The sequence below is a fragment of the Mustela nigripes genome, chromosome 5, assembly GCF_022355385.1.
Source record: "Mustela nigripes isolate SB6536 chromosome 5, MUSNIG.SB6536, whole genome shotgun sequence".
In the NCBI taxonomy this organism is placed as follows: domain Eukaryota; kingdom Metazoa; phylum Chordata; class Mammalia; order Carnivora; family Mustelidae; genus Mustela; species Mustela nigripes.
The window spans coordinates 35,327,755-35,355,295 of NC_081561.1; the positions used below are offsets into that span (position 1 = coordinate 35,327,755).

General features: G+C 42.0%; 1 protein-coding gene and 1 pseudogene across 1 annotated transcript; one reads left to right on the plus strand and one right to left on the minus strand.

Annotated features, from left to right (window-relative positions):
- CGAS (cyclic GMP-AMP synthase) lies at positions 1 to 24,150 on the plus strand. Its single transcript, XM_059399018.1, has 5 exons — positions 1 to 859; positions 8,464 to 8,683; positions 14,876 to 15,118; positions 20,637 to 20,739; positions 22,626 to 24,150. The coding sequence occupies exons 1-5, from the start codon at positions 197 to 199 to the stop codon at positions 22,975 to 22,977; spliced, it is 1,581 nt and encodes a 526-aa protein (XP_059255001.1). The 5' UTR covers positions 1 to 196; the 3' UTR covers positions 22,978 to 24,150.
- On the minus strand, positions 9,198 to 9,287 carry LOC132018904 (small nucleolar RNA U13; annotated as a pseudogene).
- Positions 24,151 to 27,541: the final 3,391 nt, after the last annotated feature.

Here is a 27,541-nt window from a genome sequence, read left to right on the forward strand (position 1 = left end):
GGCGGCCCGCCCCTTGGTGGCCCGGCCCGGCTCCCCGTGACCTCCCAGGGTTCAGTTTGGGCGCTTGCTCTCAGGCCGCGGTCCCTGTGTTCCCGCCAGTTATTTAAGTTTCATTTCCTGCTGCGACTGCCGGCTCCTCCCGTGGCCTTTCCCTAGGCCAAGTCTCTCTTCTTTCGGGGAACAGAGAGCGCCAGCCATGGACCCCCGGCGCGGAAAGGCCACGAGGACAGCTTCGAAGGCCGGAGCCGCCGCGCCCAAGGCTCAAGGAGTGAAGGGTCCCCCGACGGAGCCCAGCGAACCTCCGGCCACCCTTGGGGCAGCCGGGCCCAAAGCACAGAAGTGCGGCGGGGTCGGGGCACCTGGATCCGGGCGGAAGAAGCGTGCCCCGGGCTCTCCCGAGAGACCACCGGTGCGCGCGCGGAATGCCTGTGCCAAGAAGGCGCCTCTGGGTGCTGAGGACGTGGTGGAGGGGCTGGCGGTTCCGGCGGGGAAGCTGGCACCTCCTGCGTCCCCGGGGCCGTCCCTTCCCAGGACTGGATCTCGCCGCGAGAGGGGCGCGCGCGCCCCTCTGGAGCAGAGAACCCTGCCAGAGCCCACGGAGGTCTCCCGCCTCGCCCTTGGCCTCGGCCTCGGCCCGCTGGTTCCCGCCTCGAGACTCAGGCAGAAGGGGGCGGCGCCGGGCGCCTGGAAGCCCCGAACGGTGCTGGAAAAGTTGAAGCTGAGGCGCCAGGAAATCTCAGAGGCGGCGGAGATTGTGAACCGGGTTGTGGACCACCTGCAGCGGAGATTGCAGAGCTGCGAGTCCGAGTTCCAGGGTGTCTCGCGGCTGTGCACCGGAAGCTACTACGAGCGCGTGAAGGTGAGCTGCCCAGCGCCTCTCCTCCCGCCGACTCCCTCGCCCCCGTCCCCAGCCTGCCCGATAGTCCCAACACCCGCGGGTCGCGCGGCCGCTCACTTCCCTTCGAAAGTAACTCAGGCTCTTGTTCTTTTGTGGCCTGTGATTCAGTTCCAAAGAGAAGAACAGCTGTTCGTTTACCCATCTGTACATCCAGCGAACGTACAGCTAGCCAACACTGGTGCCAACTACTGTCAAGACATTACTGTTGGGAAATTCCAATGTATAGATTCATTCATGCAAGCAGATTGTATGGAGTTTCTGTAACAGGACCCTACTTGGTGTGCCCTAGATTCCGGCTTGGATAATTAGGAGTGAGAAAAATTACACAAAATTGGTATATCTAGGAGCATTTTTCCTACGGGAAAAATTATATGAAGAATATCTTCAGTCAGTCCCCCAGCCGCTGCCGACTTCCCCTCTCCCCAGTTTTTTTTTTTTTTAAGATTTTATTTATTTATATGACAGATCACAAGTAGGCTGAGAGGCAGGCAGAGAGAGAGAGAGGAGGAAGCAGGCTCCCTGCGGAGCAGAGAGCCTGATGTGGGGCTCGATCCTGGGACCCTGGGATCATGACCGGAGCTGAAGGCAGAGGTTTAACCCACTGAGCCATCCCGGTGCCCCTCCCCAGTTTTTTTTTATGCCAATGTCATGGGAACCTCACAGTGAGTGATTTAAAAAAAAAATTTTTTTTTTTTTTTTTTTTTTTTTTTTTTTTTTTTAAGAAAAAGATCTCCTACAGACCCTAAAAAGTGTACCTCCTAAATACACATACAGCGTGATTGTTTCAGGGTATGTATTCCACGGCTCCCTTTGTTTGTGTGTGGCTGAGTTATTAAAGTCTTCATGACAGTAGGCGTTGAAGATTTGGGAGCAGGTTTCTGACTAGAGAATCTTTCCTGACCAGTGATGGTTGTTTTTTTGTTTGTTGTTGTTTGTTTTGTTAAGATTTTGTGTGTGTGAGCGAGCGAGCGAGAGAGAGAGAGAGAGAGAGAGAGAGAGAAAACGAGCACGCACTACCAGGGGTGAGGGAGTGGGAGGAGGGAGAAGCAGAATTCCCGCGGAACAGGGAGCTCGCTGGATCCCGGGGCTCTGAGATCACGATCTGAGGTGAAGACAGAGGTTTCACCATCTGAGCCCCCCGGGCACCCCTAGTGGCAATTTCTTTGGTTGAGCTCTCACCTAGTCCGTTTTTTTCAGGGCCGGGCTGTGCACCTGCAGGAGATCTGTTAAAATCTTGGGTATAGCATGAAGGAAATAGAGGCTGATAGCATTTAGGTGACCGTAATTTATTTTATTGTTACCTATTGGCTTTATTCAATTAACTTCTCTCCTTCAGAAGTAAATGATTGTCAAACTCTAGATTTCAGTTTTTAGAATTATAAACTCCTGATAGCAGGCCAAATATTATGCATCTTTGTGTGTCTAAGCCTTAACACATAGCAAGTTTTCAAATGAATGAATGAACGTGCTCAAGAAGAAAGGATGGGTGGTTTCTCTCAAGACCACTGTCTTCTCAGGGTAGCAGATTCAAACTTCATTCGCACTATAAGCATTTAACCTGGTAGATTTCAGTGGAAATTAAACCTTTCATATATTTTTCTTTTGGCTTGCCACCTGGATTGTAAACTCCATTGTCACAAAATGTTTTACATAAATTGTAGCCTAAACAGCTGCCCATTTCATTGGTGTGGACCTAGTGATATTTGTTTACTGCCAGAAAGATACTGTATGTATCAGTCTTTTTTTTTTTTTTAAGATTTTATTTATTTATTTGACAGAGAAAAATCACAAGTAGATGGAGAGACAGGCAGAGAGAGAGAGAGAGGGAAGCAGGCTCCCTGCTGAGCAGAGAGCCCAATGTGGGACTCGATCCCAGAACCCTGAGATCATGACCTGAGCCAAAGGCAGCAGCTTAACCCACTGAGCCACCCAGGCGTCCCTGTATGTATCAGTCTTTGAACCTTAAAACTCTTTTAGCACTGAAGACTATATAATTCCATCTGAAGTGTTTTGATAGCCAAATGAGCAAAATTTTCACTAGATTGTTTGGCTTAAGTGTGATTCTTATTACATAAATATCATTCAGTTCAGTCATATGGAAGGAACAATAAGATGTTTAAAGAAGTTTCCAGTCAGAAGCAGTCTCCTTTTTCTTTTTTCTTTAACGTAAGCTCCACATCCAAAGTGGGTCTTGAACTCAGGACCCTGAAATAAAGAGTGGGACATACTCTACCGACTGAGCCAGACCAGCTTCCCAAGAACCTGTCTCCTTTTTATTTTTATTTCTTTAAAAATTCTATTTCTAAAAGTAATCTTCACACCCAAAGTGCGGCTTGAATTACAACCTGAGATGAAGAGTCATGTGCTCTTCTGACAGAGCCAGCCGGGTGCCTCTCCTTTTTAAAATCATACACTGGTGGAAGAAATTGAATGAAATTTGTTTTCCTAAAACATGTATTGATTTTTAAAACTGATACATTTTCTTTCTTTCTTTCTTTTAAGCTTTTACTTATTTATTTAACAGACAGAGATCACAAGTGGGCAGAGAGGCAGGCAGAGAGAGAGGGGGATGCAGGTTCTCTGAAGCAGGCTCCCTGTTGAGCAGAAAGCCCCATGCAGAGCTCCATCCCAGGACCCTGGGATCATGACCTGAGCTGAAGGCAGAGGCTTTAACCCATGAACCACTCAGGTGCCCCAAAACTGATACATTTTCATCGTAGAGTTGATTCATTGCCTGGCTCCAATAGTTAATCCTCTGGCAGGCTCCCACAGCTACGCGCCCACTACCGCTTTTCTCAGCCTTTCCCATAGTCACCCCTTTTCCATGTTGATGTCCCTGGAAAGTTAGGAAAACCTTATAGAAGAGCAATATTATTCCTGTTTATTTTATTCACTGTTATCTTTTTGGTGTATTTTCTTCTGTTATGCATCCACTTGGATTTCAAAGCTAGATTCCAAACTCTTTGTAACTGATAAAAAATAGACACACCTCAGTAATTTATTTACTTGGTTCCATATTGACACATTTTTATTCATGTATTTTATTGTAATATTGTCAAGTTTTAGGTGGAAATTTGGAAATTTTGGAATTACCCAGAGGTAATTGCCAGCTGAAGGCATAATGTTCTCTTTGTCTCTTTGCAATTTACCAATCATAAGTTTGGGCTGAGTGTAAGGCTATATAGAAATCAATTAATTGTAGTGGTTCTAGCCAGTAGTACATTAACCAGTAAAGAGAAGAACTCCAGCCACATACAACGTGAATGAATCTTGTCATAATTTTGAACAAAAAAGGAGACGGTAAAGGAATACGTAGAGTCCATGTAAACAAAGCAGGAAAAAGAAGCAAAATATGTAAGATCAGAAAAAGAATAGTAAAACGTATTTATGCAGATGACTTGATCGAATTTTTGTACAAACTATTAGAAATACAGTTGGCCTTTGAACAACACAGGGACTAGGGGCATCAACTCTTCCCCATCCATGCAGTCAAAAATCTGCATATAACTTAAAAATTTTTTTTCTTAATTTTTTAAATTTCTAAAAAATTTATTTGTCAGAGAGAGAGAGCACACACAAGCAGGGAAATCAGTAGGTAGAGGGAGGGGGAGAAGCAGGTTCCCTGCTGAGCAGGGAGCCCCACGTGGGGCTCAATCCCAGGACCCTGAGATCATGACCCCAGCTGAAGGCAGACGCTTAACCGACTGAGCCACCCAGGTGCAGCTGCATATAACTTTTGACTCCCCAAAACCTTAACTACTAAGAGCCTAGTTTTGACTTTTTTGATGAACAGTAAGAGTAACACATACTTTGTTCATTATATGTATTCTATATTGTATTTTACAATAAAGTAAGAAGAGAAGAGAAAATGTTACTAAGAAAATCATAAGGAAGACACAATACATTTATAATACTGTACTGTTTAAAAACAACAACAACAACAACAACAACAACCATGTAGAAGTGGACCTGCCCAATTCAAACCTGTGTTGTTCAACTGTTATCAGTGAATTTAGCAGGATTGCTGGATACAAAGTCAGTAAACAAAAATCAAAGTACCTCAATATATTAACAACAAAAAGAGTGTAAATGAAATGTAAAAATGCCATTTATGATAGCATCAAGATCATCAAATATTTTTTTTAAAGATTTTATTTATTTATTTGACAGACAGAGATCACAAGTAGGCAGAGAGGCCGGCAGAGAGAGAGAGAGAGGGAAGCAGGCCCCCTGCTGAGCAGAGAGCCCGATGCGGGACTCGATCCCAGGACCCTGAGACCATGCATGACCTGAGCCGAAGGCAGCGGCTTAACCCACTGAGCCACCCAGGCGCCCAAGATCATCAAATATTTAGGAATAAATATTGCTAAAGATGATAAAAATTTTAAAATATTGCTGAGTAAATTTGAAAACAGACTAAATAAATGGAAATCTATATCATGTTCTGTTTTCCTCAAATTGATCTATATAGATTCAGTGCGATTTAGTCAAAGCCCTATCAATTTTTTTGATTAAATTGACAAGCTTATTATAAGACTTATATGAAAATGCAAAGGTGGGGGTGTGCCTGGGTGGCTCAGACAGTTAAGCATCTGATTCCTGACTCAGCTCAGGTCTTGATCTCAGGGTTCTGAGTTTAAGTCCCATGTTGGGCTCCACGCTGGACATGGAAACTACTTTAAAAAAATGAAATGAAATGAAATGAAATGAAATGCAAAGGACCTAGAATAACCCAGGCAATTCTTTTTTCTTTTCTTTTTTTTTTTTTAAGATTTTATTTATGTTTTTGAGAGAGACAAAGCAGAGAAGGAGAGAGAGAACACGGGGGTGAGAAGGGGCAGAGGGAAAGGGAGAAGCAGGCTGTCCCAGAGCAGGGAGCCCCACATGGGACTTGATCCCAGGACCCCGAGATCATGACCTGAGCCAAAGGCAGACGTCCAACCAACCAAGCCACCCAGGTACCCCAAATCAGGCACATCTAAAGGAGAAAATGTTAGAGGATTTACCCTATCAAAGAGCAAGACTTACTATAAAAATACCCTAATTAAGCAGATATTATTGGTGCAATGATAGACAAATAGGCTAATTGAGTAGAAAGTCCAGGGACAGACCTGCATATATAATTCAATTCAGTACAAAATATATGCAATAGTGTAGTTCAATGGGAGAAAGGATGGTTTTTTCAATAGTTGATACCGGGTCAATTGGAAATCCATGACAGCCACCAACCCCACACATCATATACAAAAGTTAATTCAAGATATAAAATAAACCTAAAGATAAAGGAGGAAACAACAAAGCTTCTAGAAGAAAGCATAGAAGAATATCATCATAATAATGGGATGTACAAATATTTCTTAAATAGGACACTAAAATCGCTAACCATAAAAATAGATAAAATGGACTTCATTAGAATTGAACTTCTCACCATTGAGAGAATGAAAATGCAAGCCACAAACTCAAAGAAGTTATTCTCAATATGTATATTTGACAAAGGACTAGTACAAATCAATAAGAAAGACAAACCAATTTAAAATTGGGCAAAAGCACTTGAATAGATGCTTTAGTATATAATCCAAATAACAATAATCGTGTTCAACATCATTAATCAGCCGGCAAATGTAAATTAAAATCGTGATGAGATTCTGTTACACATCTATCCACTAGAATGGCTAAAATTTTAAAAGGCTTGACAGTTCCATCTTAGAAGATGTGGAGCAACTGAAACTGCTTTGCCTTGATGAAGAGAAGATAGGTTGGTATAACCTCTTTGGAAAATTGACACTTTGGTCTAAGGCTAAAGATATGCTTATCCTATGGTCCAGCAGTTCTACTCCTAGATATGTACACAGTGGAAATGAGTGCTCCTGTCCACCAAAAGGCATATATAAGAGTGCTCAGAACACTGAGCACTAACTTTGTAATAGTTCAAAACTGAAAATAATCCAAATACTCAAAGAAGAAGTAAATGTATTCTGATATATTCCACTAAGCCAGTAGTATACTGCGTAAGATGAAAAAGAACAAACTGCCAACACACGTAACAATATGGGTGAATCTCACAAATGTAATGTTAAAAAGAGTCAGTTGTAATAGAGTACATTTTATATGATTCTGTTTATATGGTGCTTCCAAACGGGTGGCTGAATTTATGGTGTTAGAACAGTAGGGACTCTAGGTGGAGGTTTCTGAGAGGGAATGGGAATGAGAACCTTCTGTGCTCTGGGGGTGAGAATAGGGCAGCGCCCACAGAGCTCCCAGTTCCTATTGAGATTCAGCCATTTTTCTGGAACAGATCCTCCTTGGATTGTTGCAAACTCCTGGTTAATATACAGATCTGAAAAAGTTGAACTGACTAATCTGGCCCGTGTTCTTGTTGCTTTTATGGAAGAGAGGATTTTCGCAGGCTCTTACTTCATTCTCACTGATGTCACTCGCAAGTGTTTGACTCTCATAGTCAGCTCAGGCTGCCATTACAAAAACACTATAAACCAGGTGGCTTAAACAACATAAGATTATTTTCTGAGAGTTGTGGAGGTTGGAAGTCAAAGATCATAGTGCAAGCATGGTTAGGTTTGGGTGAGGACTCTCTTCATTGCTTATAGACAGCCACCTGCTCCCTGTATCCTCACTTTACTCCTCGGTGCATGTGGGCAGAGAGAAAGGGAATCTCTCTTCCTCTCCTCTTCCTCTTCTACCACCTCCTTCTCCTCCCACCAGTGTTATCAGATTAGCACCGTACCCTCATGATCTCATTTAACCATCTAAAAACCCTGTCTCGAAGTACAGTCACTTTTGGGGTTAGGACTTCAATATATGAGTTTGGGGAGGACACGATTGAATATACAACACGTACATCTCAATCTGGACTAGCCCCATTTCATATGGTCAGTAGACATGGCTCCTAGTACCCTGTTGAGCAGTACAGTCCAATAGCTGTGCTTAAAGCATGCTCCTGACTCATGAGAGATTTGTGGTATTTTTACTACAGGAAAAATAATCATTTGACATAATTGCTGATTCATAGATTATTATTGTGAGGATGAAAATGATTCTTTGAAGCTCCTAAAATGCTGTGGTTCAAAGACATTAATGTAGTGCGTGACTTGGCACTCGCAGTTATTTGGGTGACCAGCAACTCTAACAAGATGGCCCTTGCTCAACTAGCCAGCACAGGGCTACACACGTTTTTTTAGACCATTGTGACAGGAGTGTGACTGCAGCATGTCACTTGTGACATAAACGATAGCACCTTATAGGTTTTTCATTTTAAGTTTTTAATTCAGAAAAAGTTGGTACGGATTTTAAAAGTTTGCATGATATAATTTAAAATTGTTCTAAATTATAAAAATAATGCATACTCTTGGTTAAAAAAAAGTATGGAAACTACAAACCAAAACAATAATACTCTCCTAGTTTCACTCATCCCCCTTCCAGAGGGTTCAAATCTTAGGAATCTTGCTTTTCAAAGTAGTGTGTTAAGTGGACATTTCAAGAAAAAAATCGCAGTTGCTTGGAAAATATTCACAAAACAACATTTCAGTGCTACTTTTACTATTTCTTAGATTTCTGCTCCTAATGAATTTGATATAATGTTCAAACTGGAGGTCCCCAGAATTCAGCTAGAAGAATATTGCAACAGTGGTGCTTATTACTTCGTGAAGTTCAAAAGAAATCCTAAAGGAAATCCTCTGATTCAGTTTGTAGAAGATGAAATATTATCAGCTTCTAAGATGCTGTTCAAGTTTAGGAAGATCATTAAGGAAGAAATTAAAAACATTCAAGGTAAGATTTTTGACTTTTGATTCTTGAAGTTCTTTTTTTTTTTTTTAAGATTTTATTTATTTGAAAGAGACAGAGTGGGAGAAAGAGCATGAAAAGGGGGGAAGATCAGAGGGAGAAGCAGACTCTCTCTCTCTCTCTTTTTTTTTTTTTTAAGATTTTATTTATTTATTTGACAGACAGAGATCATAAGTAGGCAGAGAGGCAGGCAGAGAGAGAAGGAAGGGAAGCAGGCTCCCTACTGAGCAGAGAGCCGGATGTGGGGCTCCATCCCAGGAGCCTAGGACCATGACCTACGCTGAAGGCAGAGACTTTAACCCACTGAGCTATCCAGGTGCCCCAGAACCAGCCTCTCCACTGAGCAGGGAATCCGATGTGGGACTCGATCCTGAGTCTCCAGGTTTATGACGTGAGCCGAAGGCAGCCACCCAACCAACTGAGCCACCCAGGTGCCCTGATTCTTGAAGTTTTAATCATACCTACTAATTGCCAATGTACACTCCTCTACTGACTTTTTTTTCCCCACATCATAACAGGGTTTGAGGGATTCATATATCACACAGCAGCGTGAGCACCGAATCATCATACTTACGAACTACAAAAGCATCCTCTCCTGATCTTTCTTGACCTCTCTGCAGCAGACTATTGATCAGTACCTCCTGGAAACAACTCTTTGCTCTTGATTTTAGTTTACTACATTTTCTTGGCATTCTTTCTAAATGTTGATTAGTTCTAGTTTGTTCTCCACTGACTATTCACTGGACAGCTGCCCTATGCCTCTGGATACATGTGGTTGCATAAAATCCCCGGGTTCACCTCTTGAAGCTTGTAAACACAAATTGTACCGAGTGCTCTGAAGGGAATGAACTAGGGGAAATAGTGGCAATTGGGGTGGAGTAAGACCCCAAGGCAGAAAATAGCAAGCTCAAGGAACAATAAGAGGCCTGTGTGGACAAGGGGAAGAGTGACACGAAATGAAGTTGAAGAGGTGGTCAGGGGCTAGATTGTGCGAGGACTTGTAGATCCTGGAAATGAATTCAGATGATTTCATGTTCATTCAGGTTTTAATGAAGGCATAATGATTGGCTTTGTTTTTTTTTTAAGATTTTATTTATTTATTTGACAGACAGAGATCACAAGTAGGCACAGAGGCAGGCAGAGAGAGGGGGGGGAAGCAGGCTGCATGATGAGCAGAGAGCCCGATGTGGGGCTGGATCCCAGGACCCTGGGATCATGACCTGAGCCAAAGGCAGAGTTTTAACCCACTGAGCCAGCCAGGCACCCTTGGCTTTGTATTTTTAAAAGTTTACTCTGGCTTCTCTGGTGAAGATATTCTAAAAAGACAAGTAAGGAAAAGGAAAGAAAAAGGGAAAATATTGAAGTAATTCAGGTGAAAGACAGTGGTGGCTTACATGGAGGATGGGATGGAGAGAAGCAGACACATCCAAGCTTGTAGTAGTGCTTACTTCTGGAGTAAGTGTAGGGGTTGAGAGAAAGGATTAAGTTAAAGAAGGCCTCCAGATTTCTGACTGAGCACCTGTGTGGATTGTACCATTTTCTAAGATGGGAAGGACTGAAGAGGAACGTATCTTGAGGTATGAACTAAAGTTGAGTTTGGCTTTGGATATATTAAGTTGGAGATTCCTGTGATACACTGAAGTGAGAATGTCATGTATGTAATTGGATATGGGTTTGAAGTGCAGAGGATATGTTCGGGCTGTATGTGAACATATAAATGGCATTGGCCATAGATGAGACCATGTAGGCAGAGAGCATTGATTCGTTTATTCACGAATCAGTATCCACCGATCCTCTAATGTGCCAGATGGTCTAGGTGTTTGGGATACAGTAATGAACAAAGAGATGAAGACCCTCACCCTTCTGTACCTCATGGTTAGGTAAGGGCAGACATACAATTAATAATGAATGGAAACCATAATTATCTTATATACTAGAAAATAGTAAGTTTTATGATGAAAAAGTATAGCAAAGTGAGAGGGACCAGGAGTGCTGAGGTTAGACTAGGGGAGGGGGAGTTGCAGTGTTAAGTAGAGTGGTAAGAGGAGGAGGATCCCATTAGAGGTTGGGAAGAAGAGAAGGAGCCCAAGGAGACTATGTGACTTTGCAGAATGAGGGGTCAGGGTGTAGAATGCTACTGACTTCCAGAAACCATAGGATTTGCTCTGTAGTTTTGTGGGGTTTATTGGTGCCTTTGACTTAACAGTTCCAGTGGGGTCCTGTATGGACACCATGTGTAAGCATATCCTTACAAAGTCTCCGCTGTAAAGGGCACAGAAATGTGGGTAAGTGTGGGGAAGAGGCAGGGTGGGGTCAAGAGAGAGGGATATTTGAGAATGAGAAATACTGGAACCCTTTGTATATAGATAGAAATGATCCGGTAGGGAGGGAGCCGCCCCTGATGAGGAGAGAGGGAACAATTGAAGAAACAAGGTGCTTAGGATGGGAGGGGTAGCCTTTGTGCAAGGGTGGCCTTTGAAAGGTAGATGGACACTTCTTAGTAGGAATAGGAGGGTAGAAGGATATCATGGGTAAGAAGTGGGTTTTGCAGATTTAGTAATAAGAAAATGAGGGCCTTCTCTAGAGTGTTCTCTTTGGTTCTCTAGCTTCTCTCTCACTGGGGTCCCTTCCAGAAGTCTTGTCTAAGAGTAGTCTTTAACTACTGCTTGTACACTTCCCAATCGCAAAGCCAGTATCTCTCATCTAGAGGTTTTCCTGAATTTCTGACCACCACAGCCACCTGTCATATGGCCATCTTTACTTGGGGGTTTTCCACACACCTATAGCTCAGTGTGTCTAAAACCATGTGCAACTCAGCCCCATATTTCTTCCTTTTGATTGTTCCATATTGAAGAATCAAATCAATGTCAACCATTTTCCAGGCCAAAATCCTGGGATTACATTCTAGACTTCTACCTTCTTTCTTACCTTACTGATTCAGTCCATCTACCAGTTTTGTTTATTTAAACCCCTTTATTTTTATTTATTTTTTTAAAAGATTTTATTTATTTGCTTGACAGAGAGACACACAGCAAGAGAGGAAACAAGCAGAGAGAGAGGGAGAAACAGGCCTTCTGCCGAGCAGAGAGCCAGATGTGGGGCTCAATCCCAGGACCCTGAGATCGGGACCTGAGCCTAAGGCAGACACTTAATGACTGAGCCACTCAGATGCCCTGATTTAAACCTTCTTAATTGCTCTCATTTCTGCTACTTGTGGTTTTTTTTTTTTTTAAGATTTTATTTATTTATTTGTTAGAGAGAGGGCGAGAGAGAGAGAGAGCAAGCACGCACAAGCAGGCAGAGTGGCAGGCAGAGGCAGAGAGAGAAGTAGGCTCCCTGCCGAGCAAGGACCCCTATTCAGGACTCGATCGCAGAACCCTGGGATCATTACCTGAGCCGAAGGAAGCGGCTTTACCAACTGAGCCACCCAGGCTTCCCCACTTCTTTTTTTAAAAAAAACAAAAACAAAAACTGGGGGCGCTTGGGTGGCTCAGTGGGTTAAAGCCTCTGCCTTTGGCTCACGTCATGATCCCAGGGTCCTGGGATCAAGCCCCACACCTGGCTTTCTGCTCCGCAGGGAGCCTGCTTCCTCCCCCCTCTCTCTCTGCCTGCCTCTCTGCCTACTTGTGATTTCTCTCTCTCTGTCAATAAATAAAATCTTAAAAAACAATAAACAAAAACTGTACTGTTGATCCTTGAACAACATGATAGGGCCACCAAACTCCCTGCATAGTCAAAAATCTGTGTATAACTAAACAGAACTTAACCACCAACAGCCTCCTGTTGACTGGAAGCCCTCTTAATAACATAAACAGCTGATTAACATGTATTTTGTATGTTATATGTAGTATATATTATATTCTTATAATAAAGTAAGTTAGAGAAAAAAATGTTAAGAAAATGATATATCCAATAAAGGTTAGTATCCAAAATATACAAAGTACTTATTAAACTCAACACCAAAAAAGACAAATAATCCAATTAAGACATGAACAGACATTTCTCCAAAGAAGACATGCAGATGGCCAAGAGATACATGAAAAGGTGTTTATCATGACAACATCAGAGAAATGCAAATCAAAACTGCAATAGGATATTACCTCACACCTGTCAGAATGGCCAAAATCAAAAACACAAGAAACAACAAGTGTTGGCAAGTATGTGTAGATAAAGGAACTTTAGTGCTTTATTGATGGGAATGCAAACTGGGGCAGCCACTCTGGAAAACAGTATGGAGGTTCATCTAAAAGTTAAAAATATAATACCCTATAATCCAGCAATCACAGTACTGGGTATTTACCCAAAGAATACAAGAACACTAATTCAAAGGGATACATGCACTCGTATATTTATAGAAGTATTATTTACGATAGCCAAGATATGGAAGTTGCCCAAGTGTTTATTGATTGATGAATGGATAAAGATGTGGTATATGTATATCTACAATGAAATATTATTTAGCCATGAAAAAAGAATGACATCTTGCCATTTGCAATCATATGGACTGAGCTGGAGAGTATAATGCTAAGTGAAATATGTCGGTCAGAGAAAGACAGATATCATCTGATCATACTCATACGTGGGATTTAAGGAACAAAACAAGAAGCAAAGGAACACAAAGAAACAGACTCTTAGCTACAGAGAACAAACTGATGGTTACCAGAAGAGACGGGGGAGGGGATGGATTAAATAGGTGATGGGATGGGACACCTGGGTGGCTCAGTGCGTTAAAGCCTCTGCCTTCGGCTCAGGTCATGATCCCAGGGTCCTGGGATTGAGCCCCGCATCGGGCTCTCTGCTCAACAGGGAGACTGCTTCCCCTCCTCTCTCTCTGCCTACTTGTGATCTCTGTCAAATAAATAAATAAATAGGTGATGGGATTAAGGACTGGACTTGTCATGATGAGCACTGGGTGATGTATGGAAGTGTTGAGTCACTATGTTGTATACCTGAAACTAATATCACATTGTATGTTAACTAACTGGAATTTAAAAACTCAAAAAGAGAAAATCATAGGGAAGAGAAAATACATTTACAAGATTGTACTGTATTTACCAGAAAAACACTCATTTAAGCCAACCAATGTATTTCAAACCCATGCTGTTCAGGGGTCAGCTGTATTTAAAGTGAGAGGACCTAAAAATCTACTCTCTGAGCTCATTTCCAGTATTTAGTGTAGTAGTATCAATGACAGTCATCATGCTTACTCATCCTGCATAACTGTAACTAATATCTCCCCATTTTCCCCACCTCCCCATCCCCAGTAACTACCATCCTACCCTCTGCTTCTATGTATTCTGCTTTTTTAGATTCCACATAAAAGTGAGGTCATGCAGTATCTGCCTTTCTGCATCTAGCTTGTTTCACTTAGTGTAATGGCCTCCAGATCACCCTGTCGCCACCAGTGGCAGGATCTTCTTCATTAAGGCCAAATGCTGGTCCATTGTGTGTACGTACCACAATTCCTGTATCTGTTCTTCCATACATTGGCACTTAGGTTGTTCCATGTCTTAGCTGTTGTGAATGACGCTGCAGTGAACATGCATTGCTCCCTTGTCTTCGTGCCCCCGCCTCTGTGGTGTCACAGACACACACGCTGTGTGTTGGATAGTTGCTGTGGTCTTTGTGATGGCCCGTCTCCTCCCTGCCACTCATCTGCTTTTTTCTCCAGGCTTCCCTCCATACTGCCCCCCTATACATGTAAGTGAAAATTTTATCATAGTACTCCAAAAGCCCAACATCTTCAGGGGCTTCTCATCATTTACACCAGACAGAATTTTAACAATGCTTCTCTATGGTATGTATCGATAAATATTGCTTAAATGGGGAAAAACACTTTTTTTTTTTTTAAAGATTTTATTTATTTATTTGACAGACAGAGATCACAAGTAGGCTGAGAGACAGGCAGAGAGAGAGAAAGGGAAGCAGGCTCCCTGCTGAGCAAAGAGCCCGATGTGGGGTTTGATCCCACGACCCTGGGATCATGACCTGAGCCGAAGGCAGAAGCTTTAACCCACTGAGCCACCCAGTTGCCCCAGGGAAAAACACTTTGCTTTGTGGGGTCAGTTTCTACTTTAGAACTCATTTTCACCTTACACTCAGCACTTTACGGATATATTATTTTTGCAGAAAACCGTATTGATAATTGCTGTCTTCCCCTTTTATACTTTTAAACAGGTATCGATGTCATTCTGGAGAAGAAGAAGAGGGGGAGCCCTGCTGTAACACTTCTTATTAGAAAACCCAAAGAAATATCTGTGGATATAATCCTGGCTTTGGAGTCAAAAAGCAGTTGGCCTGCTAGCACCCAGGAAGGAATGCCCATCAGTCAGTGGCTTGGAACAAAAGTTAAAACCAATTTAAGGCGACAGCCGTTTTACCTGGTACCCAAGCATGCGAAGGAAGGAAATGGTTTTCAAGGTAACTTGAATGCGAAGGCTAACTTACAGACAAAAAGAGGGGTCCGTCCTTTTTTCTTTCTTTTTCTTTTTCTTTTTTTTTTAAGTAAGCTCTATGGGATACCTGGGAGGCTCAATCAGTTGAGTGTCTGCCTTCAGCTCTGGTCATGATCCCAGGGTCCTGGGATCAAGCCCACATAGATCTCCCCACTCAGTGGGAAGTCTGATTGTCCCTTTGCTTCTCCCTTTCCCCCCGATCATATTCTCTTTCTCAAATACATAAGTAAAATCTTTAAAAAAATAAATAAAGTAAGCTCTATGCCCCATCTGGGGCTTGAACTCACTATCCCAAGATCCAGAGTCACATGCTCTAACCGTGGAGCTAGCCAGGCACCCAAGGGTTATTAATGTTATATCCTAGGACAGTAATTAGTGCTGTCAACATATCAAGAGCCATCAGGCTAAACAGACTGTAAAATGGGAGTTTGGTGAGGAATGTAATTGAAAAAGGCAGAGTTGGCTGAGGGTCACATTGAGCTGCGAGTGTGTTTAGAGTCAGCACCATGGCAGAAGACATCAAGACCAAAATTAAGAACTTCCAGACTGCCCCTTTTGACAGCCGCTTCCCTAACCAGAACCAGACCAGGAACTGCTGGCAGAACTACCTGGGTGTCGACCTGAGACGACCGCCAGGCAGAAGGCACATTTCCTGGGAAGATCGGAACTGGCTCCGCCCACCTCTCCTCTGTCCTCCGTCCTTCTCCCAGGCTGGTGAAGGCGGACCTGGATGCATGGTGATCCCCACCCTGGGATTCTGAATCATGGCCTAACTAATAATAATTACTCGTTGGAAAAAAGTAAAAAAAAAAAAAAAAAAAAAAGAAAGAAAAAGAAAAAAAAGAAAAAGGCAGAGTTGTAGCAGTAATATCAAATACTCAGATTTAAAATGTCTTCTAACTCACATTGGAGTGTTATTTTTGCTTGTTTATTTTCAGTAGAGAAGGGCAGTACTAGCCTTGGAGTCAGACTGCCCTGGGTCTGAATCCTGAGGCTTCTTCTCCTACTATATGTGTGATCTGGGGCTAGTTAACCAAGTCTCTCTAAATCTGTTCGCTCATCTCTATACTGGTTTAATCAAAGCTACTTGAAAGTTTCTGGGGGTGGGGGCACACCTGGGTGGCTCAGTCGGTTAAGTGGCTGACTCTTGGCTTCAGCTCACATCATGATCTCGGGATCCTGGGATTGGGCTACTGTGTCAAGTACAGTGGGGAGTCTGCTTGAGATTCTCTCTCTCCCTCTGTCCCCCGCCCCATCACTGCACTCAAGTTTTTTCTCTCTCTCAAATGAATAAATTTTTAAAAAATATTTTATTTTATTTTATTTATTTTTTTGGCAGAGAGAGAGAGAGAGAAAGAGACAGAGATCACAAGTAGGCAGAGAGGCAGGCAGAGAGAGAGGGGGAAGCAGACTCCCTGCTGAGCAGAGAGCCTGATGTGGGGCCTGATCCCAGGACCTTGAGATCATGACCTGAGCTGAAGGCAGAGGCTTAACCCACTGAGCCACCCAGGCACCCCTCAAATGAATAAATTAGAAAAAAATAGCTTCTGGGAAGGTAAAAATGAGACAGCGTATGTAAAATCCCTAGTTTAATCCAAGGCAGTTAAAATTAATGTTCTCATCAGAGCCTAGATTCTCATTCTCAGCCTTCTTGCCATTCCCATTCCTTCTTGCCCTTCTGCTGCGCTCCATGCAGCTACCTGACCCTTGCAGCCTCGGGTGCAGTTGGACCTGTGTACTGCTGTGTACTGTGTACTCCGCCTGGCGGGTAAGGACAGGTTTTTCAGGTGGTGCTCTTGGGTAACATTCAAGTTCTGAGTTAGTCTGCAGATAAAACAGCTAAAATCATTTTAGGTGATTATTTTATTTTTCTCATAAATTAAGGACTTTTGGTACCACTACAGCTGGATTCCAGGGATACTGGACGAGACCACAAAATGTAGGAATCAAGTTACAAATTAGTATTGCTGAACAAATCCTGGAATTAATTAATCATGCTTAGTTTGATGGCTTATGTTTTGTAGACACATCATAACTTTTTACATTGTACATATATAGGAGTTATTTTCTGCAAGAAAAGTGGTTAAGAGGGAATTACAGATATCATTATTCATAATTTTGGAAAAGGAACACAGCTTTCTGAAAAGAGGGGTTGCCACCCCTGAATAATTTCTAGAATGGCTATCCCAAGAAACTCTCTCTGTATGAGATGCAGAAATCTTGACAGGACCCATACCACTCTCTTGCTGGCCTACTACCGACTGCCCTGGGCAAGACTGGGAGACAAATCAGATTAGCGATGAGAGAGCCCTCAGAGGCACTGTGGTCTTTCAAAGGCCCGTGTGACTGGGTAGTTCTTCCTGTCCTTGGGTTAAGATCAAAGTGGAGGCTGGTGATGGGTGCTCAGGTGACCTTGCTCTCTTGTTACTCTCGTTACCCTTGGCTGTTCTCCTCCTATCATTCTAGGTTATCTGTATTCAGGTATTTCCCCTCCCCTCAAATCTCTGTATCCAAATGACTGAACAGAGGGGGCATATTCGCAGTGAAAATACTGACACTACATTGCAGGCATGCATTAACACCTATTTTAGTTTTTCTCTTTCCAAACATTTTACTATAAATTTTCTGGCCTCACAAGCTATATTTTTAAAAATAGGATTAATTTGGTTTTTAGTGAAAAATTAAAAAAAATCTTTCTACCTATCTTATTTAGAAGTAATACCAGCATCCATTATCAAAAGTATAATTTAAAAAGTTGAAGATTTATTTGTAGTTCTTTTGTTCTGAAGATAAAAAGACAGTCAAACTATCAAGCTTAAATCTGCTTGAAAAAATTTCTCCTGAGCTGAAAGCTGTTGTTGTAACTGAATGAGCCACCCAGGTGTCCCTAGATGTTGGATTTTCAATTTTGATTTATTTTTATATCATAAATTTATCAGGCATTCACATGGTTCCAACATCCAAGCTGTTTGCTCTTCATTCTTCCCTCCTTCCCTAATTGGAAATTCTCTTGTTTTTGGTTTACCTTTCATATAAGTAAACACATATTTGCATATATTCATATGCTACTCGCCCTTTAAGATAAAAAGTACACCTTCTTTTTATCATTTATATCACTTAGTAAGCTACCTTGAATACCGAGCCCTGGCTCTGTGTGGAGGTAGTACCCATTCCTTTTCTCAGTCTGTCTTCACAACCAGTCAAGTAGATCTATACATAATTTTACTAGACATTGCCAGAATCACCTCCACAGGGATCACACAATCTGCAATCCCACAGCAATGTACCAAGAGTACCGATTTCACCCTCAGCCTTAGCGACAACACTCATTAAAGTTTGGAATTTTTGCCGATAATCCAAAACGTGAGAAATGATAATGTAGTTTTTAAAAATAAACTAAAAAAAAAGACTTTATTTATTTATTTGACAGAGAGAGAGAGAAAGACGGTGAGAGAGGGAACATAAGCAGGGGAGTGAGAGAGGGAGAAGCAGGCTTCCTGCCCAGCAGGGAGCCGGATGTGGGGCTTGATCGCAGGACCCTGGGATCATGACCAGAGCCAAAGGCAGATGCTTAACTGCCTGAGCCACCCAGGCACTCCTAAATTGTTTTAGCTTTTGCCTTTGGGAACTCTTTCAATTGAATCTACCTTTTGTCAGGTCAAGTTTCCATCCAGATTTAAAATACTAAGAGATGTTTTTTATTTAAATTATGAATGAATGTTGTTTTATTAGCTGCATTTCCTACTTCAGATGAAGTGATCATTTTTTTTTTAAAGATTTTATTTATTTATTTGACAGAGAGAGAGAGAGAGAACACAGCAAGGGGAATGGGAGAGGGAGACGCAGATTCCCCTGAGCAAGGAGCCCGATGTGGGCCTCGATCCCAGGACCCTGGGATCATGACCTGAGCTGAAGGAAGATGCTTAACAACTGAACCACCCAGGCACCCCGATCATATGTTTTTCCTCTGTTCTGTTAATGAAACAGAGTAAATTGATTGATTTGGAAGTTATAAACCAATCATATATTTCTGGTATAAAACCAACAAATAATAGAATAGTCAGAATGTAAAAAAGTTAGCCATGGTAAAACCTGGGGAGAAGGGTTGGAAATCATTCTATTCTTATATGAAGTCTCCCGAGGAATAGTAAAAAGGCAACATTCCTTTGTTCATTTTAGTGAATACAAAAACTTGCAAATATGGTATAAAAAATGAACAAAAAATGTGAATCCATTGATTTAAATTATTATTGAAACAGAATATTAAAAAAACTGAACTTAACGATGTATAAAAGTACTATATCTTGTTATGGCTAATTATATTAAGCTCCGTGCTGCTCCCCACCATTTTTTCCTATCTCAGCTCATTGTCTGCTTCAAATCACTTGTTTTATTTTATTTTTTAAAATATTAATTTATTTATTTTAGAGAGGGGGGGAGCGGCAGAAGGAGAGTCTCAAGCAGACTCCCTCACTGAGTGCAGAGCCCATATGAGCCTCAATCCCACAACCCAGGAGATCATGACCTGAGCCGAAATCATGAGCCAGACACATTAAGGACCGAGCCACTGTTCTGCACACAATATTCTCAACTGCTGTGTTTTGGTTCCAAAAAGGAAAGAAAACTTTATTATTATTTTTATTATAAAAAGCTAATAGAAACCTATTACAGAAAACAACAAAAACAGGAGAGGAAAGGAATCTACACAGAGATGAAGCTTATAGTAGGCAATAAGTGAAAATAAGGCAAAGTTACATCAAATCGAGTACTTGGAACATCCAGCCTTATCAGCCAGGGAACCCAGTGGAAACAGCCAGGCTGGGGTCCCCATAGAGAGGCCTGGGTGGAGGGTCCTCCCCTCGGGTGAGACTTCCAACTGACCATCCCCATAAGGGCCATTATTATAGGGCAAATCACAGGGTTTGAAATGAAACATGTGTTCGCCTACATGCAGTTTGGAGCACGGTGCATTTCTACGTTATCATGTTTCTATGTTTTCAAGGAACCTGGGCTGTGTATCTGCCTCCCTTCCTGGATTCCATTCTGGGGGGCCAGCTGAGCCTGGAGCAGGAGGAGATGTGAGATATGATTTGTAGCTCCTGGCATCCAGAACAGAAGGGTCAGTTCTGACCTGGAGGCCAGATAATACAGTTTAAACAATCAGACTCCCAAGGTTATTCACACAGCATGAGTCTAACAAACAACATTCTTTAGCCTGCCTGTGTATATGTATGTCCAGGTGGTCAGTTATGCGGGACAAATCACAAAAATATCTAACCATACAGAACAGCTACCCAGGCGCCCTCAAATCACTTGTTTTAATATGTAATTACATTATTTTTCTATTCGCTTCTTTTGGTCTGTCTCCTCCTAGAAATCTTCCAGAGTGATATTTTAATGAAGGAAATCACTTTAGCATTGTGTTATATTTATATATGAATGTTTTGGTAAAGTGCTTTTCTATTTTTCTTTTGGAAATTAAGAAGAAACATGGCGGCTCTCCTTCTCTCACATTGAGAAGGACCTCTTGAAAAGTCATGGACATTCTAAAACATGCTGTGAAACTGATGGAATAAAATGTTGCAGGTAACTTCCTTGTTTTGTTATAGATTATCTATGGAAAATTTCATTTTTTTTTAAGATTTTATTTAGGGGCACCTGGGTGGCTCAGTCGTTAAGCATCTGCCTTCAGCTGATGGAGCCCCACATCAGGCTCCCTGCTCAGAGGGAAGCCTCCTTCTCCCTCTTCCACTCCACCTGCTTGTGTTCCCTCCTCTCGCTGTGTCTCTTTCTGTCAAATACATAAATAAAATCTTTAAAAAATAAAACAGTAAAGATTTTATTTATTTATTTGAGAGGGAGAGCACGAGAAGGGGGAGGAGCAGAAGGAGAGGGAGAAGCAGATTTCTCACTGAGCTGGGTACCTGACCCAGGGCTCGATCTCAGGACCTGAGCTGAAGGCAGACACTTAACCGACTAAGCCACCCAGGCACCCCTGAACATCTAATTCTTTACTGATTTCATAGCTCTAACCTAAAGATGATCGTTGCTGAGTTGAGTCCTAGGGGCAGTGTGTGGCTGGATTGATCCTGGAGTATTATCTAGGAGATGAGCATGAAACCAGGGAAGCCAAATCCAAGGGCCCAAGGAAATAGTGTTGTTAGAAGGCAAGGCCAGAGAGCATATTCCTGAAGCTAGATCAGATAGTTGTATAAAGTCTGACCAAGTGAGAGGATATGATCACTCACCACAGATAGCCACAACAATTGGATGTGTCCTAGTATTCTGGTGGCTTCAAGGTAATGAGTATTAATGTCAGAGTTGGAAGAGGCCAAAAGATCATTCTTATTGGATATTGATACTGATGCCTTCTTCTGGATGGTTTGTGTTGAAGGCCAGGGACTGACTAGCTAAACGTGAAACAACACTAAGAGTGGGTAATTGTTTTCCTTGTTAGTACACACACCATAAAGAACTGAGATTGAAAAGAAATCATTTGAGTTTCTAAAGTTGTCCAGTAGAAGGTTCACAGAAGTTAAAAGGTCAGAACAAGAATGCCCAATGGGCGGGCATGGGAGGTTCTTTTTTTTTAAGATTTTATTTATCTATTTGAGAGGGGGAGAATGAGAGAGAGTGAGCATTAGAGGGGGAAGGTCAGAGGGAGAAGCACACTCGTTGCTGAGCAGGGAGCCCGATGTGTGACTCAGTCCTGAGATTCTGAGATCATGATCTGAGCTGAAGGCATTCGCTCAAGCAACTAAGCCACCCGGTGCCCTGATGTTCTTTTTTTTTTAAAGATTGTATTTATTTATTTGACAGAGAGCACAAGCAGGAGGAGTGGCAGGCAAAAGGAGAAGGAGAAGCAGGCTTTCTGCTGAGCAGGAAAGCCTGTGGGGCTTGATGCCAGAACCCTGGGATCATGACCTAAGCCCAAAGCAGACGCTTAACCGACTGAGCCAACCAGATTCTTTAAGGCTTTGTCTGTGGGCTTTAAAACAGGCATTAAGAAAACTGTATTTCTGATAAGACTAAATAGTTTTGTAATATTGCATCTTATCAACTACGAAATAACTGGATGAATAATTAAATATTTGCAGCCTAGTAAGACAAAATCATTTTGTAAAAGTTAAAACAAGATTTTTCTAGGTACTAAATAACTGAATGAATAATATAAATATCTGCCAGTTTCATACATACATTCATCCTGATAGAATATTTAAGCTAAAAATAAGGAAGAGGGAAGAATAAAATGTTTTTGAAACTTCACAGCATATATTTCAAAACATAACCAAGGTTTAGAATGACCCTATAATTATATTTATGCCTTTATTGTTTTTTGTATTTTTATACATAATATCTGTATTGTTTATTATATCTTCATATGTTTTTCCTGTAAGATGCCTAAAGCTTTTTGTGGAATGAAGCAGGTTGTAAATAAATAAAAATAAGTGCTTTTCTTTTTTATTCAATAGGAAAGATTGCTTAAAACTAATGAAGTATCTCTTAGAACAATTGAAAGTGAAGTTTAGACACCGAAAGGAACTGGAAAAATTCTGCTCCTACCATGTGAAAACTGCCTTCTTTCATGTCTGTACCCGGGACCCACAAGACAGTCAGTGGGACACCAGAGACCTAGAGCTCTGCTTTGATAAGTGTGTGACATACTTTCTTGAGTGCCTCAAGACGGAACAACTGAAGCATTATTTTATTCCTGGATTCAATCTTTTCTCTCGGGACCAAATTGACAAAATAAATAAAGAATTTCTATCACAGCAAATTGAATATGAAAGAAAAAATGGATTTCCAGTTTTTTATGAATTTTGAAATTATATTTTCAAAAAGAATCAAGAATTAGAGTGACTTTATAATAATTGGAATGTTTGAAATTTGTCACATCAGTGATCTACTAAAAGGAATGTAAATAATGATTTAGCTCTCAACTGTCTAAAGAAACCTGAATCAGTATAAAAGGATTGATCGTCTTACGAAAGAGATTAGTCAAAGAATAAGAAGCAAAAGGAGTCTTTAAGATCTAAAAGCTTCACCAGTTTGGAATGAAAAGAAGAACATGGGGTGCCTGGATGGCTCAGTCGGTGGAATATGTGACTCTTGATCTCAGGGCTCTAAGTTTGAGCCCCATGTTGGGTATAGAGATTACTTACAAATAAAATTAGAAATACATATCACCTGAGTTAAATTCATCAAACACTCACTGAACATTACTTCTTACCTAGCACAAATGCATGAGGAAGTTTGCAAGAGACAATATGAGAAATGATCATTGCCTCCACAAAACTGGTAGGCTTTGTTCAATGTTCAAATATATTTGGAGCAGTGTCCTGTCCTATGCCAGAATAGGCAAGAAGGAAGTGAAAAGATAAGTTCTATATTGTCTCTATGTGTCTCAGGAAATCCATAAAGTCATAGCAAAATATAGACCAACGCACATGGCCAAATATGAAGCATATAATTTATTTTCCTTTATTATTTTTATGTTTAGTAACACTTTAAAAAGAGATTTTATTTATTTATTTCACACACACACAGAGGGAATACAAGTAGGGGTAGCATCAGGTAGATGGGGAGGGAGAAGAAGGCTCCTCTCTGAGTGGGGAACATGTTGTGGGTGTGGATCTCAGGACCCTGGGGGCAGACGCTTAACCAACTGAGCCACCCAGGCACCCCTTTTGCAACACTTTTATATGTATTTCTGGAAAGGTAATAAATGCATATGGTATAACACTGAAAGGAACGGATGGAATCACCCTTTCTCCTCGGCTCAGGCAGCATTCAATGTAGACACTGTTCATTAACCTTTTCCTACTTGAGTATTTTGTACATTTTCTTATGGACTGTTGTATTGTTTTCTCATGGTTTTGTAGAAGTTCTTCATATACTTTGGATATTTATGCTTTGTTGCTTGTCTACATAATGAATAACTTGTGTGGTGTGTTTTTACCATTTTTGGTGTCTTTTAGTAAACAAGTTTTAAAAATTTTAATGTAGTTGAATTTATCAGTCTTCTCCTCTACAGTTTGTGCACTTTATACATGTCTAACAACCTACTTGAACATACTAAGAGAAAAGTTAGATATTTGGAGGAGAGTTTGGGGGACAGTGGATGCTAAATAGTAGAAAAGTAGACAAAAAAAAAAAAAAGACCAAAAAAATTCCAAATTTCTTTTAATTCCAGGGGAAAAACAAATTTGTGCAAGAAAAGTTCTGATTTGAGAATATTGCTCAGCTGTATTTATATATGAAGTTGAAGTAATATAACCATTGACTCGGTCTTATCAAAATTATGATGAGTTATTTGGGGAGGATAAGGGAACAGACTGAGGACTTGTATGGTGACAGTGGGATTGAGGGGTTGAACTCTATAGTTTCCTATTGTTGCCTAACAAGTTACCACAAACCTAGTGACTTCAAACAGCACACATTTATTTTCTGTGTGTGTGTGTCAAGACCCTGGGCATGGCTCTGTGCAGGGTCTCACAAGGCTACCATCAAAGTGTCCGCTGGGGCTGCAGTTTCATCCGAGGCTTGATCGAGAAAGGTGCTTTGTTGGTGGTGTTTAGGTCCACACGTTTGAAAGGCTGAGGACTTCAGTTTCTTTCTTTCTTTCTTTCTTTTTTTTTTTTTTTTTAAGATTTTATTTATTTATTTGACAGACAGAGATCACAAGTAGGCAGAGAGGCACAGAGAGAGAGAGAGAGAGAGAGAGAGAGAGGAGGAGGAAGCAGTCTCCCTGCTGAGCAGAGAGCCTGATGTGGGGCTCGATCCCTCATGACCTGAGCCGAAGGCAGAGGCTTTAACCCACTGAGCCACCCAGGCTCCCCAGGACTTCAGTTTCTTATGGACAGCAACCAGAGGTCACCCTTAGCTGCTAGGAGCTGCCTTGGGTTCCTTGCCATGCCATCCCCCCAGCACTGGCAGCCCACACAACATGGCAGGTCACTTCAGAGCTCAAGGGAGGGAGAGACTCTAGCACAGAGGCTGTGCTACACAATGGAATACTATGCAGCTATCAAAAGAAATGAAATCTTGCCATTTGCGACAACGTGGATGGAACTAGAGGGTATCATGCTTAGCGAAATAAGTCAATCGGAGAAAGACAACTATCATATGATCTCCCTGATATGAAATGAAACAAGATGGGATTGGGAGGGAGACAAACCATAAGTGACTCTTAATCTCACAAAACAAACTGAGGGTTGCTGGGGGAAGGGGGGTTGGGAGAAGGGGTTACGGACATTGGGGAGGGTATGTGCTATGGTGAGTGCTGTGAAGTGTGTAAACCTGGCAATTCACAGGCCTGTACCCCAGGGGATAAAAATATATGTTTATAAAAAAATTAAAAATTAAAAAGTAAAAAGTAAATTAAAAAAGTGAGAAAAAAAAGAAAAAAGAAAGAGGCTGTGCTACGATCTTATATAACATAATTGCATGCACATGTGTACCTTCCATCCCCTTTACTATATTTGATTGGTTGGAAACAAGTCAAGGTTCCCGTACATATTCTGGGGGAGGGCACTCGCTCAGGAGTGTTGTGCCAGTTCAGCCAACTACACAGTTGAAGGGGAAACAGCCCCCACAGGAACTGCCTCACTTCTGACACCAACTGCAGTTTCAGGAGACACCCCCCCCCCCAACCAAGCACTCAGGTTTGATAATTGGCTGGAAGGACTCAGAACTCACTGAAACAGTTATAGTCCTGGTTACTGGTTACAATTTATTACAGGGTGAAGATACAGGCTAAAATTAGCCAAGGGAAGAGCACATAGCAGCAGAGCCCTGGAGGATAGAAAACAGAGCTTCTGGGGCCACCTGGGTGGCTCAGTGGGTTAAAGTCTCTGCCTTCCGCTCAGGTCATGATCCCAGAGTCCTGAGACCGGGCCCCACATCGGGCTCTCTGCTAGGTGGGGAGACTGCTTCCCCGCCCTCCTGCCTGCCTCTCTGCCTACTCGTTATCTCTCTGTCAAATAGATAAATAAAATCCTTTTTTTTTTTTTTAAAGATTTTATTTATTTATGTGACAGACAGAGATTACAAGCAGGCAGAGAGGCAGGCAGAGAGAGGGGAGGAAGCAGGCTCCCCGCTGAGCAGAGAACCCGATGCGGGGCTCGATCCCAGGACTCTGAGATCATGACCGGAGGTGAAGGCAGCGGCTTAACCCACTGAGCCACCCAGGCGCCCCGATAAATAAAATCCTTAAAAAAAAAAAAGAAAGAAGACAGAGCTTCTGTTCTCCCTTCCCTATAGAGTCACAGATGCATTATTCTCTTGGATTCAGCATATGACAATACACATGAAATACTGCCAGCTAGGGAAGATCATCTGAGCCCCAGTGTCCAGATTTTTATTGGAGCTCAAGTGTTTGACTGTCTACATGTCTAACCTCAAAGTCCAACCACTCTGGAGGTCAAGACCCAAAGCCCCACAATAAATCACTTTGTTAAGAGTTTCTGGCACGTTCCAAGGGCTTAGTGATTGATTACACTGCCAGAAGCCAATGACCAAGGCAAGACTTCTCTTTGAGTTAGGTTACTAACTTGAGTTATGTCTTTGTATCTTTATTACCTAGACACAAATCCCAGGAGGTGAGAGTCACAAAACCACCCTAAGAGTATAACCATCACAGGTATGAATGGGCTGAATTAAAATGCAATTTAGGCATGTTATTTAGAAACAGATAAAGGGCGCCTGGGTGGTTCAGTCAGTATGAAGTGTCAGACTCTTGTTTTTTGTTTGTTTGTTTGTTTATTTTTTTGTTTGTTTTTAAAGATTTTATTTATTTGTTTGACAGACAGAGATCACAAGGAGGCAGAGAGGCAGGCAGAGAGAGAGGAGGAAGCAGGCTCCCTGCTGAGCAGAGACCCCCCCGGATGCGGGGCTCTATCCCGGACCCTGGGACCATGACCTGAGCCGAAGGCAGAGGCTTAACCCACTGAGCCACCCAGGCGCCCCCTCAGACTCTTGGTTTTGACTCAGGTCGTGTTCCCAGGGTCATGAGATCAGGCGCTGGGGCAGGCTCCACACTTAGCAAGGCATCTGCTTGGAATTCTCTCCTCTGTCCCTCCCCCTGCTCATGTGCTCTCTTTCTCTCTCTCTCTCAAATAAATAATTTTTTTAAAAAGATTTTATTTATTTGACAGAAAGAGACACAGCAAGAGAGGGAAACACAAGCAGGGGGAGTGGGAGAGGGAGAAGCAGGCTTCCCAGCTAGCAGGGAGCCTGATGTGGGGCTCGATCCCAGGATCCTGGGATCATAACCTGAGCTGAAGGCAGCTGTTTAATGACTGAGCCACCCAGGTGACCCTCAAATAAATAAATTTTTTAAAAAAGAAAAAGATATGACTAATAGATAACCCGGTGGCAATTTGGTAAT

Bases quoted from the DNA above. Each gene is read 5' to 3' on its own strand.
- CGAS (XM_059399018.1), top strand. From the start codon at position 197: ATGGACCCCCGGCGCGGAAAGGCCACGAGGACAGCTTCGAAGGCCGGA. The intron at 8,684-14,875 runs GTAAGATTTTTG...ACTTTTAAACAG, and splicing joins AGAAATTAAAAACATTCAAG to GTATCGATGTCATTCTGGAG. The intron at 20,740-22,625 runs GTAACTTCCTTG...TTTATTCAATAG, and splicing joins GATGGAATAAAATGTTGCAG to GAAAGATTGCTTAAAACTAA.